This window comes from Miscanthus floridulus, chromosome 13, assembly GCF_019320115.1.
Source record: "Miscanthus floridulus cultivar M001 chromosome 13, ASM1932011v1, whole genome shotgun sequence".
In the NCBI taxonomy this organism is placed as follows: domain Eukaryota; kingdom Viridiplantae; phylum Streptophyta; class Magnoliopsida; order Poales; family Poaceae; genus Miscanthus; species Miscanthus floridulus.
The window spans coordinates 83,940,854-83,961,274 of record NC_089592.1 but is presented as its reverse complement, the minus strand read 5'-3'; the positions used below and the strand labels follow the sequence as shown (position 1 = coordinate 83,961,274).

At 48.3% G+C, this 20,421-nt stretch overlaps 2 protein-coding genes across 2 annotated transcripts; one reads left to right on the top strand and one right to left on the bottom strand.

The window, feature by feature from the left end:
- Window positions 1-10,793: 10,793 nt before the first annotated feature.
- On the bottom strand, window positions 10,794-13,406 carry LOC136500189 (uncharacterized). The gene is made up of 2 exons (XM_066495566.1): window positions 12,231-13,406; window positions 10,794-11,477 (listed from the first exon to the last, which is right to left on the bottom strand). Exons 1-2 carry the CDS (start codon window positions 13,404-13,406, stop codon window positions 10,794-10,796), a joined length of 1,860 nt encoding a protein of 619 aa, XP_066351663.1.
- A 1,652-nt stretch (window positions 13,407-15,058) lies between these two features.
- On the top strand, window positions 15,059-20,408 carry LOC136501150 (probable mitochondrial adenine nucleotide transporter BTL1). Its single transcript, XM_066496642.1, has 5 exons — window positions 15,059-15,522; window positions 17,410-17,504; window positions 18,964-19,297; window positions 19,511-19,748; window positions 19,866-20,408. The coding sequence occupies exons 1-5, from the start codon at window positions 15,304-15,306 to the stop codon at window positions 20,114-20,116; spliced, it is 1,137 nt and encodes a 378-aa protein (XP_066352739.1). The 5' UTR covers window positions 15,059-15,303; the 3' UTR covers window positions 20,117-20,408.
- The last annotated feature ends 13 nt before the right edge of the window (window positions 20,409-20,421 follow it).

Sequence of the window (20,421 nt, the reverse complement as noted above, 5' to 3'; positions counted from 1 at the left end):
AGAACAATTTTCTGTTCATAATCTGAAAGTTATTCTCTTCAACTCGAACACTTTTTTCTTGTGGACGTGGAATATCTATCTCTAAATCTAAATAATAACATTGTCCCACGTGACAAAAACAAAATGTTTCACCTCAGTATGGAAAATGTTCTTCTACAAAAACTTTTATCTAAATATACTCAATTTGAGTTGTACTCCCTCCATTGTGAAATATAAGGTATTGAAGTATTCAAAATTTGTCTCCAATTATAAGATATTTTAGGTGAGTTAAATCTCTAAAACACCAATCTCATGCATAACTGTCATTAGAGTGTACCACCAGGTTTAAAATATGATAAATACGAGATCTCTCTAGAGTTGAGGGAGAGTTACATGCGTCATTTGTTTTATCTAATAATCTAAATTTTCTAGGATACCATGTATTTAAGCACGCAATCTGTGTCCGTTCTCTTAGAAAACTCACCGGACGTTTCACCTTTCTGAACGGACCACGACCCGTCACATGTAAAAGGGATACGGAGCTAAAAACGCTCCTACGACCCGTCTAGGCCTAGGAGTTCGAAGGTTGTCCCATCAATGGGTTCGACAATTGCTCCGGGCACCCTAAGAGCGAGGGGTGGAACGGGATGGGCCCGCTAACGGTCAGCGCCCGGGCGCACGAGAGTCGTGGGCATCCCGGCCCACGTTCGAGTTTTGGTCGGATAAGATCCACGGTTTTTCCTCGAAGAAAAGTAGATAGCCCTCGGAACCGGTCGAACGGACCCGTGAACTATATGGATTGACCGTTGAGAACATGGAGTCAGTCACCGGCTGACCCGAGTTAGATCCCCGCGAACGGGATGCCGGGGCCCCACTCGGACTAGCTAGCTAACAGCTCGCTCAACACCGTGGCTCGTCCATAGAGGAAAATCATGGCACGGCTCAACCCCTCTAGTTACGAAAACTGTGGACGGGGTGAAAATCACAAAGATGAGCCAACCCTCAACTGGTGCCCTGCTACACGCGGGGGCTCGAGGAAAGTTAGACTCGCAAGGAGACCAAATGCACGGTCGCAGAACGACAGACCCCCATAGGGGTCGAATCAGGGGAAGACCTTTTCCAACCCACCAAAACCTCACAGCTATACCCCCGAGGGGTCTGATCACGATGAAAGGGAATCGCTGTCCCCAGGACATGATGTGGGCGACAAAAGAAGGCCAAGGCCATCAGAGTCCTCCCATTAAAAAAAGCCTCTAAAGCAGTATTCTACTGCTCCGCAGGCTCATGGGCTACTGTCGGGGACCAATACTAGGGTACCCGAAGAGGAGGAGCTAATGATCATCAATATTGATTCATTTGAGAAGTCAAGAGCGTGACTATAGCTCCAACCGACCCCTAGGCACGCAAGCTCCGCCTCGCCCGACCTCTGGGGGTGGACTCCACCTCGCCCTGACCTCTAGGGGAGGGCTTTGCCTCGCTTGACCCTAAGGCCATAGGCTCTGCCTCGCCCAACCCCAAGGGCACGAGCTCTGCCTCGCCCGACCCTTGGGTTCGCGCTCCACCACGCCCGACCCTCAGGTGAAAGGTCCTTGTATGGTTTTGGTAATTGAGTGACAACCTAGGTGGACTAATTGTGTTTATATGAGATACACATGTGATTAGTCCATATGTACATATGTGTGAGCAACATATGCCATGGAGGTGGAAATGGCTCGGAGATATTGCAAAGCTCACACATGTGATGATGAAGGAGCTCATTGAACATGAGACATGACATTGAGTCATGTGATCAAGGTGGAGAAGATCAAGATAAGACTTGGCTTGATGGACCGGTTGCAAGCGTGAAGGGCAAGTCAGAGGCTTTGGAGCGATGGACCGCGTGGTGGTGAAGCTTGAGCAAGACTTGGCGCCGATGGACGAAGGCAACAGTGAAAAGCAAGTGAAGTCAAGATCGATAAACCAATATAATCACGTGATGATATGAAGTGGATCATATCATTATTGATCATGTTGGTGCATGTGTTGCATCGACATTGGAGAAGATGAAATGGAATGCGCAAGGCAAAGGTATAACCTAGGATATTTTATTTAACCGGTCATAGGTGTGTAGAGAAGTTGATGACCGGATTTAGGATAGATGGTCGTACTATCAAGAGGGGCAAACTTATTTGCATATCGGTCATCTAGTGCCACTCGAGTGATCTATCTTTGCATCATCGTTAGGATTGAGTGGCGTGGCAAGTTGAGTGACTAATCCTTTAGAAAATATTTGTGAAAAGCTAACACACATACACATGGTGGTGCACACTTGGTGGTGTTAGCACATTTGCAAAGGACAAGAAGTTAGAGTTGTTCTGAATCAACTTAGAGAAGAGAAAAATGTTTTTCGGTGTACTCTGAACTATAGGATGGTCCTTGGATTAGAATACTGTTTTGATCCATTATGATTTGGATCAAGTATGCATGTGGGATGTGTATCCCTCTGAGTAAGCTTTCCAAAATGTCCAAGATCATTGAAATCAGAGTTCGGAGCTAAGAGTTATAGCCATTTTAACACTGAAAGGTCTATGACCAGACTCTACGACCTGCGCATCCGGTCAGCACCTGCGAGTCCGGTCACAGCGTCTGGTCAGTGTTTTAGCGTGTCTAGAAGCGACCGGACACTGGAAGAGTCCGATCAGTGATGACCGGACGCGTTCGATTGCTGAAAAACATCTCTGGAACCTCTCTGTAAGTGACCGGACTCTACGACCTACGCGTCCGGTCGTTATGACCTGCGTGTCCGGTCAATGTGCGTTTTGCCCAGTGAAGGGGTAACGGCTATTTTAGCCCTTGGGACTATAAAAGGAGTGTGTGGCCGGCCTTGGGCTGGTTGTAGAGCACCCTCACACCAATGTGGCTTGTGTAGGAGTGCTTGGATGCCCTCTAACTCACTTGTGCTTGCAAGAGTGCGAATCGATTGCGATTGAGTGTGATTCTAGTGCGTTGCATTGTGAGATTGCATCGAGTGGCACTAGGTAATCGAGTTGCAAGCTAGTGGTGCTTGTTACTCTTGGAGGTTGTCACCTCCTAGTCGGCTTGGTGGTGGTCTCCGTCGAAGCCCGCAAGAAGCTTGTGTGGTGCTCCAGAGAAGAGCTTTGTGAGAGACATTATGCTCGCCCTACGGGAGCCACGAAGAGCAACTCTAGTTGAGCGTGTCATTGAGCTACCCTCACTTTTGGGGTAGGTTCTTGCGGTGCCCTACGTGAGGGCTTGGCGGGTGATGCCAATTAGCCGTCGAACCACCAAGTGAGCGGTCGACACAACGGGGACGTAGCGTGTTGGCAAGCACATGAACCTCGGGAGAAAATCACCGTGTCAACCTTGTTCTTCCCATTGGTTTGCAATCTCCTTACATAAGCTTGTGATTACTTTTATATATATTGTGCTTTGTATAGTTGCTCTTGTAATTAGTTAGCTTATGTAGCTCACTAGTTACCTTCTTGCTTGTGTAGCATAGAAGTAGCTCCCTTGCGTGGCTAATTTGGTTTGTGTAACCGTGTTAGTCATTTTGCTTAGTTTATGTAGCTAAGTATTTGCGCTCTCTAATTTGGCATTGGTTGCCTTGTTATTGAGCATTGCTAGTGAGCTTAGTTGGCTTTGTGCTTTTGCTTACTAGCATGTTGTGGGGGTATGACCCTCGATATCCTCAAGATAAGACATGGGCCACACCATCAGAGGTGGCCCAGCCCACAAGATCAAGGTGTGCACGGTGCTGCTCGGCGTGCACCGCAAGACATTGTATAGTACTAAATAGGCTACTTTACTTATAACCCTATCCCTCCAGACTATATAAGGAGAGGCAGAGGTCCCCTAGCGGACAAGATACATAGACGATCTATCAAGATCTATTTACTACATCTCAATACAATACACCAAAGACACAGGACGTAGGGTATTACGTCGATCAAACGGCCCGAACCTGTCTAAATCGTTGTCTCTACGCCTTATGTCACCATCCGGTTCCTGATTACACGCACCCCATCGACAAATCTACCATCGCGGGATACCCCTCGGTGGACTGCCGATGATATTCTATCGACAGTTGGTGCGCCAGGTAGGGATGTGCACTTGATCCAATGGCGAGCCAGATGGACCTCAAATCAACAACGCGTTCTCGTCGTCAATCTCATGGAGATCCATGTTGGTCCACGACGATGATTCATCGCTGGCTACACTAGCCCCCACGACAGCAGATCCGATCTTAGAACCACCTTCGAGGTTGTCTTCACCAACAACCACGACCGCCGCCATGACGACAGCTCAGAAAGCTCGAGCGCCGGGCAACTTCATCAATGCCGACCAGATAATGCCATACGTCGCCGACTAGACGCTCCATCCAAAGCTAAGTCATGCTTTAATATTCTTTTAAATATTCTCCGATCTTCGTATATCGCCATAATGTTTCTCCGAACTGTTTCCTCCATATTTGCTCTCCAAATGATTTTTTAAATCCTCGAACAGTCACATTGATGCTCAGACGCCTCTAGAGATGGCCCTGTCTCTGGCTCCTCCCTACACGTGCTACGGGCTCCACGCTCTGCGTTATGGGTGGTCGGTAGCGGCTCCTTGGTCACGCCTATTCCTCCTACACGTGCACGGGCTCCGCGCTCGATGTTATGGACTATGGGCTAGCTAGGGCTAGAGACTCAGCTACACACTAACTGTTTGGGTGGTTTATATTAAACATAAATATATTTTAGCGCCAACTAATCGCCGAACTGCATACGCCGTTTCATCACCATTGCTAATTTTTCTCTGAAGTTCATTTATTTTTACATCATGTACTACCCATTCTACATGTTTGTATTGCAGGGTCATCGTCCAGGTGATCGGACCACCTGGTGCTCGGACTTCTCCACCGATCAATTGGTCGGACCGCTTGGTTCATGGACTCCGTCACCGACCAGTTGATCAGACTGTTCGCCTATCGCTTCTACTCAATGCTCACTTCGTTGCCGACCAGTTGACTGGACTGTTCGTCCCTCGTGCTTTGTCTCAACTACGCCGAGTACTCCTCGGTGCTTGGATTCTTCATGCTCGAGGACTAAGTGAGTACACTTCACCGCACGGACATCGCCAGATACGTTGGTGCTCAGACCTTGCTAGATTCGCCGGGAACTCCTCGGTGCTCGAACATCGCCGCCTACGTCGGGGACACCTCGGTGCTCAGTCATCACCAACGATGTCGGGGACTCCTCGCTCCTCGATGCTTGGTCATCGCCAGCGATGCCAGGGACTCCTCGCTCCTCGGTGCTCAGACATCACCGTCTACGCCGGGGACTCCTCGTTCCTCGGTGCTCGGACATGGCCGCCTATGTCGGGGACTCCTTGCTCCTCGGTGCTCGATCATCACCAGCGACGCCGGGGACTCCTCGCTCCTTGGTGCTCGGACATCGCCAGTGACGCCGGGGACTCCTCGCTTCTCGATGCTCAGTCATCGCCAGCGACACCGGGGACTCCTCGCTCCTCGGTGCTCGGACATCGCTAGTGACACCGGGGACTCCTCACTCCTCGGTGCTCAGACATCGCCGCCTACACCGGAGACTCCTCACTCCTCGGTGCTCGGTCATCGCCAACGATGCCGAGGACTCCTTGGTGCTCCCTTGGTGGTTGGATCTTGCTACGTCTCATCGATGTGCTATCAAGCTGCTCCATGTTGTTTGGATCAGGGTGCTGATCTTGGGCAGCACGTTTGGGAGCTTGATATGCGCATGTCAGACGACATGGGCAAGCTTTCAGACTTCTTTTTCTTTGACCCTGCTACAAGATTCATTCTTCATCTTCCAACAGGCTCGGGGACTAAGTGGGCACACTTCACCTTACGGTGAATGTGCTTGTTCTCATCTTGAGGCTATACCCAGGGACTGGCTGCCTGCTCAGCTGGTCTTCTACTTTCTAACCCTGGCACCATGCGATTGCGTCACCTACTATCAGGCTCAGGGACTAGCTATAGGGGTATGACCCCTGGTATCTTCAAGACAAGACATGGGCCGCACCATCATAGGTGGCTTGGCCCATAAGATCAAGGCGTGTACGACGCTGCTCAGCGTGCACTGCAAGACATTGTATAGTACCAAATAGGCTACTTTACTTATAACCCTATCCCTCTAGACTATATTAGGAGAGGTAGGGGTCTCCTAGCGGACAAAATACATAGATGATCCATCAAGATCTATTTACTACATCTCAATACAATACACTAAAGACACAGAACGTAGGGTATTACATCGATCAGACGGCTTGAACCTGTCTAAATTGTTGTATCTACGCCTTGTGTCACCATCTGATTCCTGATTATGCGCACCTCCATCAACGAATCTACCATCGCGGGATACCCCTCGGTGGACTGCCGACGATATTCTGTCGACACATATGCAATAGCTCTCTTATTGTTTGAAATACTAGTGGCATAGGTTTGTGTGACCTTGCTCCTAGAATTGGTTAGATGAGCTCTAGTTAGCCCTACACCTTTGTTGCTTAATTAGGATCTTTGCAAGGTGCTAGAGAACATCGATTAATTGAGGCGAGAATCGACCAGAACATAATACAAGCACACGGCTGAGCAGCAATCGAGCTCTCGACACCGTTCACTCTTTCCACCAGAGACTTGGGACATGTCCTTCTCTCACCCGTTTGTAACCCCTACTATAAACTTTTGGTGCTAGTAACATGAGCAGCAGCAACGAATTAGAAGTAGGGACATTCTGCCCGAACCAGTATAAACCTCATGTCCTCTTAGCACACCATCCGAGCCAGACGCGCAATATTAGAATTTTACTCGTTGGTGGTAACTCAAAACACCGACAATAAGAATGAGATGAAATTTCATATGCCCATATTTATGAATGCTTGGATGATGTTTGTGCTCATGAAATGCAAGTGCCAAATGCCATGCTTAACACTGGGGGTGTTACAGTCACGTCGAGGTGCTATCGATGTCGCCGTTCCCCACTAGGACATCGTGGCCGCTGTCGACACCGGTGCCACCGCGATGCTTGACCTTAGCTCGCGACATCATGACATCCGGAGTGGCCAGACCAGGAGTGGGCTTCTCTAGCTGTACCTCGCGCTCCCTTTCTTTCTCGTATATTACAAGCGTATGTTTCAAGTGTTTTCGGTGTTTGATATGCATGTTGCAAGTGTTTCATGTGGATGTTACAAAAATAAATTGGGATGTTGTATATGTTGCAATGGCTATACACGTATGTTGCAAGCGTATGTTCCAAATGTTTCAGCTATTTTAGACGGATGTTGCACGTGTTTTATCTTGGTGTTGCATATGTTTCACACTTATGTTGCAAGTTTTATCTGGGTGTTGCATATGTTTCACACTTATGTTGCAAGTGTTGTATCCGGATGTTGTATATGTTTTCAACATGTGTTTTCCTCGTGTTTTAGACATATGTTGCAAATGTTACAGCTGTTTCAGACATATGTTATAGATGTTTTCTCTAGATATTGCAAAAGTAGATCTAGTGTTGCACATGTTGTAGTGGACCCAATCTGCAGCAACCGCCTATTGTAGCTGTTGGGCTGGACTGCATGCGCGTGGGTATGGAGGGTGCGAGCGGCAGACACGAAAAACCATGTGGGCGTAGATCGAGACAGAGCAGGCGTGGACATGGAGTGGCGCGGGCCCTACGTGAAGCAAGCGTGTGGTGTAGGTGTCCGGACGCTAGCCCCGGTGTGAATGTCCGGGCGCTAGCTTCTCCCTGGGCCAACAAGTTTCACGAAGACGATGCTGGGCCGAGTGAAGCCCATATGGAAAGTTGCAATGATGCCATGGGCCACTTAATCTTGGGCTGGTTTGCCCCCATCTATTTGAATGGGCCTCCCGATTTGTTCTATCAATTCATCCTATCTGTACTAGCCAGGGACTGAACAAGTGAAGAACAAATGACACCAGATCTTGGTTGGCCCAAGCATACCAACGAGTCATCTGCTTTAGACCTAGAGAGTCTCCCTAGTGAGCGAGTGCCCTTAGTGGCCTTCCTCCGGCCCCCTACCCTTCTTCTCCGACGAGCTCGCCGACAATGAGGGTAGGTAGGCCGGTCCCCCTTCCCTTCACTAGTTCCCTTAGTGGAATAAGGCATCTAGATGGGTGTTTTGAGGACTCCTGTCCTCCTCACCTTCATCTTCTTAGGGGTGGGCAAGCTTCTTGTGGCCATGGCGACCGGAATAAGCTTCCCTCAAAATGACGGGGTAAGCACTACAATAAGGCCCTCCCTATCTCCTGTGCTTCTTCCTTGCTGGCTCTACGGTTCAATGGGCTGCATGGTGCCGCTCACATCCCAATCAAGCCAAGGAGGTAGTACAGATCATAGCAGCTACACCAACTTCGGCGACCTCAACCCGTTGTGCGTCAATGGCGACCCCGAACCGCTATGCGCCAGCACGACAGAGCTATTGGCCTCATCCATCCCCGACTTGGCCTCGTCCCTGAGCCGGTACCTGCTGAGCTTCCAAATCCGCTGGTTCTCCTTTTGGAGCTCTGGTGGTGAATCCATAGGCGCCGCAGTGGCGTACGGCGGCGGGAAGGCTGGGGCGTGTCTTCAAGGAAGGAGGATGACATCGACGAGCTCGGAGCGCCACCCGAGTTGGCTGTTGGCTAAGATCAATCACAAACACACAAGTATAGCAGTGGTTAGCCTAAACAATCGAGCAAAAATGAGATCAAGTGCAAGAACAGCAAGAACACATGGCAACCGCCACCAGGGCAATAGGGTGACAGCGCCCCTTTTCGCTCTCATTCTCCATGAGTACACAGACGGATAGATAATAGAGAGAGCTCTTCAGTCCTCTTACATCAGGCTACTTAACATAGTAGCAAACGCACACAGTTTCTAAAGAAAAACAACTGCTACACATGATACAAGTCACACCGAAACACACATTGCAGACAACCGCTAAGTCGTGGGCGCAGTCACCGCTCACCGCTGTTCTCGCTCGCCAAGGCTTGATTCAAACTTGAACTTTTTGGCCTGCTCCACGTCACCAGCTCCTTGCACAAGTGTTCCACGTTGACATTGACAGGTTTACACTAACATTCTCCCCCTTAAACCTGTCAAGCAGTAGCATCAAGGTCCCTGACACCCAACAAGTGCCTCATCATCACCAGTTTTGCCACTAGCAATGCCTTGGTCAATGCATCGGCTTTCTGCTCATCAGTGCTAACCCTCTTCACTGTAATCTGACCTCTCTCCACACACTGCCTGATGAAGTGATACTTGATATCAATGTGTTTACTCCTTCCATGAAACACAGGATTGTTCATCAGAGCTCTAGCAGAGTTATTATCTACATAAAGAGTTACTGCACTAGGCCTTTCTTTAGTGATTTCACTCAACAGATTTCTTAACCATAGAGCTTGCCTTGCTGCTGAAGTAGCAGCCATAAACTCTGCTTCACAAGATGACAGAGCCACTGTCTTCTGCTTCTAGGAACACCAGCTAACCAAATTTTCTCCCAAGTAAAAAGCCATCCCACCAGTACTTGTTCTTTCAACTTGATCAGCTCCATGATCACTGTCAGTGTAACCCACCAACACTCCTGTACCACCACCTTGAACATACACCAGTCCATACTCAGTAGTGCCCTTTAGGTACCTCATGATCTGCTTTACTGCCCTAGCATGAATCACTGTTGGCTTCTCCATGAATCTACTAGCTAGACCCACTGAATATGACAGGTCTGGTCTTGTATGTAACAGATACCTGAGACAACCAATCATCTTCCTGTATTCTGTTGCATCAACTAGCCTTCCTCCCTTGTCTTCATTTAGTTTGTTTCTGGGCTCCATTGGATACTTGCTTGAATTGCATTATGCCATCCCAAATTGCCCCAAAACCTTTCTAGCATAAGTAGACTGTTTTACAGTGATATAATCCTCTTTCTGATCCACCTCAATACCAAGATAGTAAGAAAGGAGACCAAGGTCTGTCATCTCAAAATCACTCTTCATCTGTTGCTTGAACAACTTGACACTCTGGATTTCCTCCTGTAATTATCAAGTCATCAACATAAACCCCCAAGAGTACTGCATTTTTCCCATGCCCTCTTGTATAAATTGCTTGTTCACTCATACATCTTCTGAAGTTTAGTTTTCTCAGGCTCTTGTCTAATCTGACATTCCAAGCCCTTGGTGCTTGTTTAAGTCCATACAGAGCTTTACTTAATTTGAGTACACACTGCTCTTTCCCTTTCACAACATACCCTTCTGGCTGTGAAACATAGACTTCTTCCTCCAACTCACCATGTAGAAAAGCTGACTTCACATCAAGATGATGAACTTTCCAACCTTGATTAGCTGCTAGTGCTAGCAACACCCTCACTGTGTCCAATCTGGCCATGGGAGCAAAGACTTCTTCATAGTCAACTCCATGCTTTTGCACATATCCTTTTGCAACTAACCTTGCTTTGTGTTTTACCACATCTCCCTCTGAATTCCTTTTCAGTTTAAACACCCATTTTAAACCAATGGGCTTCTTTCCAGCAGGTAGCTTAACCAGCTCCCATGTCTTATTCTTCTGAATGGACTGCATTTCTCTGTCCATTGCATCAACCCAGTCTTGACTATCAGCGGCATCCCTGAAACATGTTGGTTCCTCCATTTCCACTAGCAGTGCTTCCACATTCTCATCCATCAGCTCTACCTCATATGAGTCATCATATACTTCATTCAAGCTTCTGAATCTGATTGGACCACTGTCAGTGTCTATGGTGTCATCTACATCCATACTGTCATGACCAGTGACTGACAGATGTGGTGAACTCTACGGAGTAGCTGGTTCTGATCCTATTGTCGGATTTTGTTCAGTCTGAACATCATAATCTCCCATTTCTGCATTGATGCCTCCAGCTGATTGCTCTCCACCACTAGTTGCTCCCCTTGTCTCATTGACACCTTGAGCACCTTGTGCATCACCAACACCACTATCAAGACTCCCATAATCACCAGAGTAGAATTGACCATCCTTCTCATCTCTGTTTTCAACAAAACTGAAATTGTCTGTAGACTCCCAGCTCCACTTGAGAGATTCCTCAAACACAACATCCCTGCTAACCACAAACTTGTTGGTTTTTGGATTGTACATCCTATGAGCTTTGCTGCCTTCTTCTATCCCAAAGTAGACCATTGGCACACTTCTGTCATCAAGTTTCTTCAGATGTGTTCCCACAATCTTCACATGTCCCTTGCAACCAAAAATTCTCAAATGCCCCAGATGAGGTTTTCTTCCATTCCATCCTTCATATGGTGTTCTGTACCCCATGGACTTAGTTGGCAGTCTGTTCAACAGATAGACTGAATGTCTTACTGCCTCTGCCCAAAAAATTCCAGGGATCTCCATGCTCTTCAATAGGGATCTTGCCATTTCCATTACTGATCTATTCTTCCTCTCAACCACTCCATTTTGCTGTGGAGTGTAGGGAGCTGTAAACTGATGCTTGATCCCACCCTGCTCACACATACTCTAAAAGGATTTTGATAGAAACTCTCCACCTCTATCTGATCTAAGAATCTTGATCTCATAACCAGAGCTCTTCTCAGCCTCAGCTCTGAACTTGATGAATGCATCTACTGCCTGGTCTTTTGACTTTAGAATGTACACAGTTGTCCATCTAGTGCAGTCATCCACCAAAAGCATGAAATACTTGTTATCTACTAATGTGGATGGAGTAATGGGCCCACACAAGTCAACATGTACAAGCTGCAATGGTTCATCTGCTCTCCACAACACTAACCTAGGAAAAGGCTTTCTTGCTTGTTTTGCTATCAGACAAGACTGATAGATCTGATCTGGATGTTGAATTAGTGGTACTCCCCCAACCATCTCCTTGTCAACTAGTTGCTTCAACGCATGAAAATTTACATGACCTAGCCGACCATGCCACAACCAAGCATTCTCACTAGCATGACTCAACAAACAGGTTGGTTCTACTGACACTAACTCAATCTTATACAATCTGTTTCCTGTTCTCTAAACTTTCATGATCAGTCTTCTTGGGTTTTTCTCTGACACCTCAAGTACATCATCATCCATTACTACTTGGTGCCCAATTTCAGTTAGTTGACCTAAACTAATCAAATTGCTCTTCAACTTAGGAATGTAATAAACATCTCTAAGCACCCATTAATCACCTGTTCTACCTTGAAACAGAATAGACCCCTTTCCCTCAATCTCTACTGATGAACCATCACCAAACCATACCTTTCTAGTAGAGGTTTGATCCAATTCTCTGAACTTCTGATGATCCCCGGTCATGTGATTGCTGGCGCCATTATCTAGGTACCAGACATCATCTCTGACCTCTCCCTCACCAACGAAGAATAGCTCGGGCATCACCTTCTTCTCTTCGAGTATCATCTCTGTATGAAGACTCATGTTTGATGCTGGCTCAAGTGGTCCCAGTTCCATTGTTTCCGCGAGCAACACCACCGGCTCCATCTCCACTTTTCTCACATGGTATGCCTCCTCATCCTTCTTCTTCTCACCAGGGCAATGATTTGCATAGTGCCTATATGTCTGGCACTTGAAACACTTGATGTGACTTTTGTCACGAACAGTGTTCTCCCTTCCAGCTTCACCACGCCCACCACGGCCACCCTGGCCTCCACCACGACCGCGCCCACGGCCACGGCCGCCATCGCCCTGAGACTTCCTACCACCAGAGCTCTCGCCTCCTCCTGACTTCTTCTGGCGCGCCTCCCACTCCACTTGAGTGAGCAGCGCCTGCTCGTCGGCAGAGCGACTTCCACCGACTCCCCGCCTGGTGGTTCGCTCCTCGAACGCCTTGAGTCGACCAACAGCTTCGTCGAACGCCAAAGTCTGGAGGTTATAGAACTGTTCGATCCCGGCTATGACATGGATGAACTTGTCTGGCATGGTGTCGAACAGCTTCTTCACCATCACCACATCCTCCAATGTCCCGCCTAAGTTGCCGTACTTGACCGACATCGCCGTCAGCTTCCTAGCGAACTCATCAACAGTCTCCTCCTCCTTCATCTTCAGCGCATCGAATTCAGCCTTCAAAGTTTGCAGGCGCGCGTCCTTGACGCGTTCCGCGCCCACAAATCTTGCCTTCAGAGAGTCCCAAACTTCCTTCCCCGTCTTCTTCTTCGCCACTTGCATCAACAGCTTGTCCGACAGGCACTGGAAAAAATGCGCCCGCACCTTCTTGTCCTTCCCAGCCAGCGCCTCTGTCACGGCTCCCGCCGCCGAATTTCCCTCCGACGGCTCCACTACCTCCCACCACCCCTGCTCCTCCATGATCGCCTGCACCCGGATACTCCAGCTGGTGTAATTGGTCGCCGTCAGCGTCGGGAACACCTGCCGGTGCCCGCCGTCGCCGCTTCCCCAACCCCCATCAGCAACCGTCAGCGACATGATGAGCTCTCGGTGGATCTCGAGTATTTGATCGACTCTGATACCAAATGTTGGCTAAGATCAATCACAAACACACGAGTATAGCAGTGGCTAGCCTAAACAATCGAGCAAAAATGAGATCAAGTGCAAGAACAGCAATAACACATGGCAACCGCCACCAGGGCAACAGGGTGACAGCGCCCCTTTTCGCTCTCGTTCTCCACGAGTACACAGATGGATACTAGATAATAGAGAGAGCTCTTCAGTCCTCTTACATCAGGCTACTTAACATAGTAGCAAACGCACACAGTTTCTAAAGAAAAACAACTGCTACACACGATACAAGTCACACCGAAACACACATTGCAGACAACCGCTGAGTCGTGGGCGCGGTCACCGCTCACCGCTGTTCCCGCTCGCCAAGGCTTGATTCAAACTTGAACTTTTCGGCCTGCTCCACGTCACCAGCTCCTTGCACAAGTGTTCCACGTTGACATTGACAGGTTTACACTAACATTGGCGCTGTTGCTCGTCACGACGACGGCTCGCACGGGCTTCCTCCACTTTGGTATTCGGCGAAAACGGCTCGGTGGCGGCCATCACTGCCTTCTTTGGGCCTAGCCCGTTACTGGTGGCCATGAGTGCCACCGCGACGGCGTGGGCCAGGAGACGGCGGCCTTCCCCGAGCTGCTTGCCGCTGAGTCTTTATCTGCGGCCATGTGCGTCCTCAACATCGGCGGCTCCCCACTGCGGTGAGGTCCTGTTGCTGCGTCGCAGCAGGCGGAAAAGACGGCGGAGCTGTGCGACTCCGAGTCCCGGGCGGCGCGACTCCGCCGCGTCTGCGTGAAGGGCGATGTCGTCGTCAAGGGAGGCTTCGGCAGGTCCAACCGGGTGGCCAAAGAGCGCCTCGCTGCGTTGTGGGCCCCTCCTGGGCTGTGGATCCGGCTCCACAGGCCGGCGTCGACTGAGTGCGAGAAGGAACACCTTCCATGGCCACTTCTCGTGGACCTTCGACGTTGGTATCTTTCACTTGTTTGTGGGAATTCATTTTCCACGCTGGTATGTTGTGCTTTAATATTATAATTAAAAGTGGTTGTTGTAAAAAAAGAAGCGAAGAACAAATGATCTGGGTCATGCGCGCATTTAGCGCTAGATCCTATCCTACCTGCAGCGTATTATTGATGGGCCCAAAAGGTCATCGCCTCGAGAAAGTGAAGTGACCCTGTGTTTTGTGCCCTGGCCCTCACCTTCTCGCCTATTTCTAACGTCTCTACTGGCCAACAAGATAAACGCACCAGTCCCTCTCAAGGAAAAGGCCTCCCGCCACCGAGAGCGAGAATCCGAGTTACCAAAAACAAAAAGGACAATACGTTTTCTTTTTCACAAGCGTGCCAAACACGCACGGAAACTCCCAAATTCCAGGAAAACAAATATCCACCGTTTATTTACGCACACCAAAAGCACGCGAGAAAAAAAAAGCGAACAAAACAACAATGGATCATGAACGCGCAAAAAATCCTCCACGCGTCCTTGAAAGCAAAATTCAAATCATTTTCAAATTCACACAAGAAAATGGAAAGGAGACCGAATAGATACACCAACCCCCTCCCCCCTGTACACGTACACTGTCATTCTATAGTATAGTACGCTACCCCGCGTGAAGCCGTTGCCGTCGCATCTGAGCGCTTTTACGCAGAATCGGAGAATCCCTTCTTCGCCCGCCACCACCACCACCACCCTTTCCGCCTCCTCCCTCCCCTTCCGGCCTTCCCTACAAAAGCCGCGAGAAGCGGCGGGGACGAGGAGGAGACCGCCCGAGTGCCCGACCCCCTATTGCGCTTGCCGCTTGGGCCCCCTCCCGTTCGGCGCATTCGCGTTCCGCACCCGCGAGGAGGCCGGGCCGGAGGCCGGAGCAGCCATGGGCGTGGAGGAGGCGGGGCGCAAGAAGCTGGCGCTGGCGAGCATCGGCTTCGCGGACGTCCGCGTGGGCGCCGCCGTGCCCGGGGCGGCCGCCGGGTACAAGGACGGCCTGCTCGTCGTGGGGCTCCCCGTGCCCAAGGACGACGGTCTTGACGCCGCCGCCCGGGTCGTCGGGGACCTCGCCGCCAGGCTGCCCGACGTTGGAGCCGCCGCTAGGGTGAGTCACTGGTCTCGTCTGCAGATCTCGGTTGTCTCGGTTTCGTGCTTCTTGTTGTGCTCTGGAATCTGGATGGATGGATGTGTTGTGAGTGTGATGGTGGCTTAGTTAGTTTTCACTGAGCATGTGGATGTGGATTGGAACGCTTTCACCTTTCGGATTGGTTGGGCACACGGGCAGACGGCACAGAGGCGGGAGTTTTGCTTTCTTGTTCAAAGTGTGGTGCCTGTTTGCTGAATTGCTCGCATGGGGATAGGATTTTTGAGCGATTTGAATTTTTTTTTTTGAAAAAAAACGGCTTTGCTGTAAAGGCGATATATTTTTCTATTATTCATTGTTATATGACCTGATGTATATTCTGCGGATGATTCAACCGGCAAACAGTCGCTCATGCTTGAAGGTTCATGCTGCGATCTAGTAAATGTTTGATGTAGAAGTTTCAAACTACTTATTTGATTTGTTAAAATATTGCGAGCATGATGTTGCTAGCTTACTTCGATTCTTTATCCAGGGATCTTCCTATGCATATAGATGTTAGAGTCGCCTCCTTATCTATTCCAATAGTAGTTGATTAGCTGACTGTTTAACAATTGGGGGTCGTTTGGAAGTTTCGTACTGTCCTGCGATCTAGGCGGGCATCCCAAATTGTTCCTGGTAACTCATTGAGATGAAAAGTATAATTAACTCAGATCAGTATTTTCTTTTTGTCCATAGAACAGATGAAGCTAAGGAGTTCTAAAGGTAGGATAATGTTGATGTGTGCATGGGTCCCATTGCCATGTGCCCGGTGTCCCATGCCTGCTGGATGTTTTTTTGTACTTATCTTGGGTAGATATTTCTTCACAAGCAGACCTGGCGCTGACTGCTGACCAGTTGAAAGCTATAGATGCACAGTAGCTATACTCATTGAGCAGAATTTTGCCTTCTATGTGGAATTCCTTTTTATTTGTCTTTTCTTTTGCACTTAAAAAGCTGTGGAGGTGTAGGGAAGCTTCCGACAGATGCTGCCGTTTTGTATCATTAGCTATTTTTCAATTTGATTAAAGCCAAGTAGTGACATACCTGCTTATATGCCTTGGTGAGTAAATTTGATTGCTTCCACAATTTTCTTTCTGTTATGTTTGTGTGATATGATCCTTTCAAAAATGACACAAAAGTTTGTCGTTTGCAACCCAAGACTTTTCTTGGTCTTTTATGCATCTACCCCGTGTAGAATATACCTGTGTTTTAGTTAAGTTCCCTTGTTTTTCCTTTCCCTGTCCACTTCCAACTTCCAAGTTGGACCAATATTGTTAAACAACTACGATCCAACCTTCCCAGCTATTTGTGATGTTGCTACTGCCTAGGAACTTTCATGCCACCAGCTAGGTGAATGCAACCCATTGAGCTGCAGTGTAAATGTGTAATCATTAGCCATCACAGTTTTGTTCACTTGGTCAGAGTTATGGACTGAGGGTGTTTCCTAAAGAAAGAAAATAGTGCAATTTGGATTAGGCTTTGACAAAATGCATGAAGTAACAGGCTAACAATAGCTTTGGACAGCATTCACCAAGTTACTTGGGAATACACTGGTACCTATGTCATATTAATAAAACGACAAGTGATGCTGTAGTCAATATGCAAAATGCACATAGCTTTGCTGCTGTCACTGAAAATCAAAAGGAAAAATAATATTAATAATAGCTGTATATTGTATGGGAGTTTCTTTTCTCCAGCTTCTCTATTGCATTTCCTACCACGTTAAACACTTGCAGATTCTTAGGATTATTTCAGAGTTGGAACTCCTTGAAAATAGTGTTTTCAGTGATCTGAGTTTCTCTTGAGTTCTTCAAATCTTGCTAAATGATGGAGTTACCAGACATTGATCTAAGACTTTATCTGATGCAGACTTTTCTGAGGAATAGAGAAGTCGCGGAATTCGTGAGTGGAGCATTGGCTGGTGCAATGACTAAGGCTGTTCTTGCTCCCTTAGAAACTATCAGGTAGTTTTTACTCTCCATATTTGTCTATTCATAGTTCTAAGTCTGGCGTCTTGCTATTTCAAAATATATTAGTTTGGTTGCATGAGAAAGTTTGTCCCCCACACTGGGAAATGAGTTTGTTTACAATTTTCAATGATCTGCCGGTTATATTATAATACTAGTGTCGGTGTTTCGAGTTACCACCGACGAGTAAATTTGTATTATTGCGCGTCTGGCTCGGATGGTGTGCTTAGAGGACACGAGGTTTATACTTGTTCGGGCAGAATGTCCCTACGTCCAGTTCGTCGCTGCTGCTCGTGTTACTAGCATCGAAAGTTTATAGTAGGGGTTACAAACGGGCGAGAGAGGGAAAGGATCCCAAGTCTCTGGTGAAAGGAGTGAGTGGGTACTGAGAGCTCGATCGCTGCTCAGCTGTTCGTTCGTGTCGTGCTTCTTGTGCGGATCTGTATCGGATCTTGATGGGTTGATCGGTTCAGGATCCCCTTCATGGGGCGCCCTGCTTTCCCTTTTATAGGCCAAGGGAAAGCGCGGGTTATAGCGGAGGAAAATGAGAAGAACGAGAGAGAGGAAGGCCTCCAGGATCATCGGGTCCTTCTCCTTCATGCGGGTCCCGCCAACCCTGTAGATATCAACAGGACGGCTCCACATCGCGGTCCTGTCCGTCACTGGCGTCATGCGCAGGCGTCATCCGCCGGTCATGGCGCTCCACTCCGTCCTGGCGGACGTCGTGGTGAACTGACGCACCTGTCGGTGTTCGTACGAGGGTTAGGCAGAACAGCACCGGTACGCCCAACGCTGTTCTTGATGTGAATCCTTAGGTATGGCCCGTCGTGGCCGCGGGTTACATCGAGGCGTGCCAGTCTCTTCCTTGGTGTCAGAGTTTTGACCCAGGCCCATACGCTTGGACCTGGAGTGGTTGACGGCGGTATGGGTCCCCGTCGGGCGAGACGAAGCCCGCACCCAAGGGGTATGGCGAGGCGGAGCCCGCGGTCTTGGGGTCGGGCGAGGCGGAGCACAAACCCAAGGGTCTGGCTAGTTGGAGATCGCGGCCTCGGGGTCGGGTGAGGCGGAGCCCGCCCCCAGAGGTCGGGCGAGGCGGAGCCCGCCCCCGGAGGTCGAGCGAGGCGGAGATCGCGGCCTCGGGGTCGGGCGAGGCGGAGCCCGCGCACCGGGGGGTCGGTTGGAGGTGTAGGCGCGCTCTTGACTGCTTGGTTGAATCAATGTTGATGACCATTAGCTCCTCTTCGAGTACCCTAGTATTGGCCCCTGACAACTAGTATATATCTTTCAGTGAAGTGATACCACTTGCTATTCTAATTGAAGTAATTTACTACACCAAGCCCATTTAGCTAAATGATATACAATTATTTTGTTGTCTGTTGCCATTGATTTGGATGAATATCAAAAGTGATCTTTCTACTTATAAAAGATTAATCTGATATGCTTTGCTCGATTTCAGGACAAGAATGGTTGTAGGGGTAGGATCAAAACATATTTTTGGTAGCTTTGTGGAGATTGTTGAACATAATGGCTGGCAAGGACTCTGGGCGGGTAATAAAATAAATATGCTCCGGATTATCCCAACTCAAGCAATTGAGTTCGGGACATTTGAATGTGTCAAAAGGAGTATGGCATCAGCTCAAGAGAAATGGAAAGAGGATGGATGCCCAAAGATACAACTTGGCAATTTGAAAATCGAGCTGCCATTTCACTTACTATCGCCGATTGCAATTGGAGGTGCGGCAGCTGGAATAGCTAGCACTTTAGTGTGCCATCCTCTTGAGGTTCTTAAGGTACTTCAGAGCTAAATCTGCATGTTGAATATCTGTGGGCACTATTCATGGAATGTTATGTCCCTTTTCTTTATTTCTTTTTTGGGGTTTGGTTTATATTTCTAACTTCTATTGCCTATTCCAAATAAATGGCAAACCAGCAAACTTCATAGAACTTTGTGAGGCCTCTTATTTAATTTCTTGATTACTTTTTTACTATTCTCCTTGTCGCAGGATCGCATGACTGTCAATCGTCAGGCTTATCCTAGTATTGCCATTGCCATCAACAAGATCTACCGGACTGATGGCATTGGTGGTCTTTATGCTGGCCTCTGCCCAACGTTGGTTGGCATGTTTCCATATAGCACATGCTACTATTTCATGTACGAGACCATCAAGACTTCCTACTGCCGTGCACATAAAAAGAAATCTTTGAGCCGTCCTGAGCTGCTGGTTATTGGGGCTCTTTCAGGTCAGATTCAGTTACATGTAAAGTGTTACATACAATTCACTAAATTTCTTGAAACAAATTAGGAAATGTTATATTCCAAGTTAGGTGTCTTGTCTCATAGTTGTTTGAACCTTCTAGGTCTAACTGCAAGCACGATCAGCTTCCCTCTAGAAGTGGCAAGAAAGCGGCTTATGGTGGGATCCCTACAAGGGAAGTGCCCACCCCACATGATTGCAGCATTAGCTGAGGTGGTCCAAGAGGAGGGCGTCAAGGGGCTTTTCCGAGGATGGGCGGCGAGCTCCCTGAAGGTCATGCCAACGTCCGGTGTCACCTGGATGTTTTATGAGGCATGGAAGGACCTTCTTTTGGGTTCACGGCTACATGCCTAGCAGGAACGTGACGAAGTCAGGCTCTTGCATTGTTACAGAATAAATTTGTTGTGCTGTGTGGGATTTTCAACATTTTTTTCTCCTTAAAAAATCCCATTTAGGAGAGAACAAGGCCATCTTGTGCTGGTTGCACTCATGATTAGCAGTATTAGTCAATTGGCCTTTGCTAACCTGGGATTATCTAACTACTAGCAACTCTGAGCAGACTCAACCTGGACTGGGTATGCATTGGCCCCAAGCATTGTTGTTGTCAAATTTGTCTACTAATGAAAGAAACACTATTTCTTAGTTCTGAGATGAACCTT

Coding starts and splice junctions, on each gene's coding strand:
- LOC136500189 (XM_066495566.1), bottom strand. CDS start 13,406: ATGTCGCTGACGGTTGCTGATGGGGGTTGGGGAAGCGGCGACGGCGGG. Junction 11,478..12,230: donor ATCAAACCTCTACTAGAAAG/GTATGGTTTGGT, acceptor ATGTGTGAGCAG/GGTGGGATCAAGCATCAGTT.
- LOC136501150 (XM_066496642.1), top strand. CDS start 15,304: ATGGGCGTGGAGGAGGCGGGGCGCAAGAAGCTGGCGCTGGCGAGCATC. Junction 17,505..18,963: donor GCTCCCTTAGAAACTATCAG/GTAGTTTTTACT, acceptor GCTCGATTTCAG/GACAAGAATGGTTGTAGGGG. Junction 19,298..19,510: donor ATCCTCTTGAGGTTCTTAAG/GTACTTCAGAGC, acceptor TCCTTGTCGCAG/GATCGCATGACTGTCAATCG.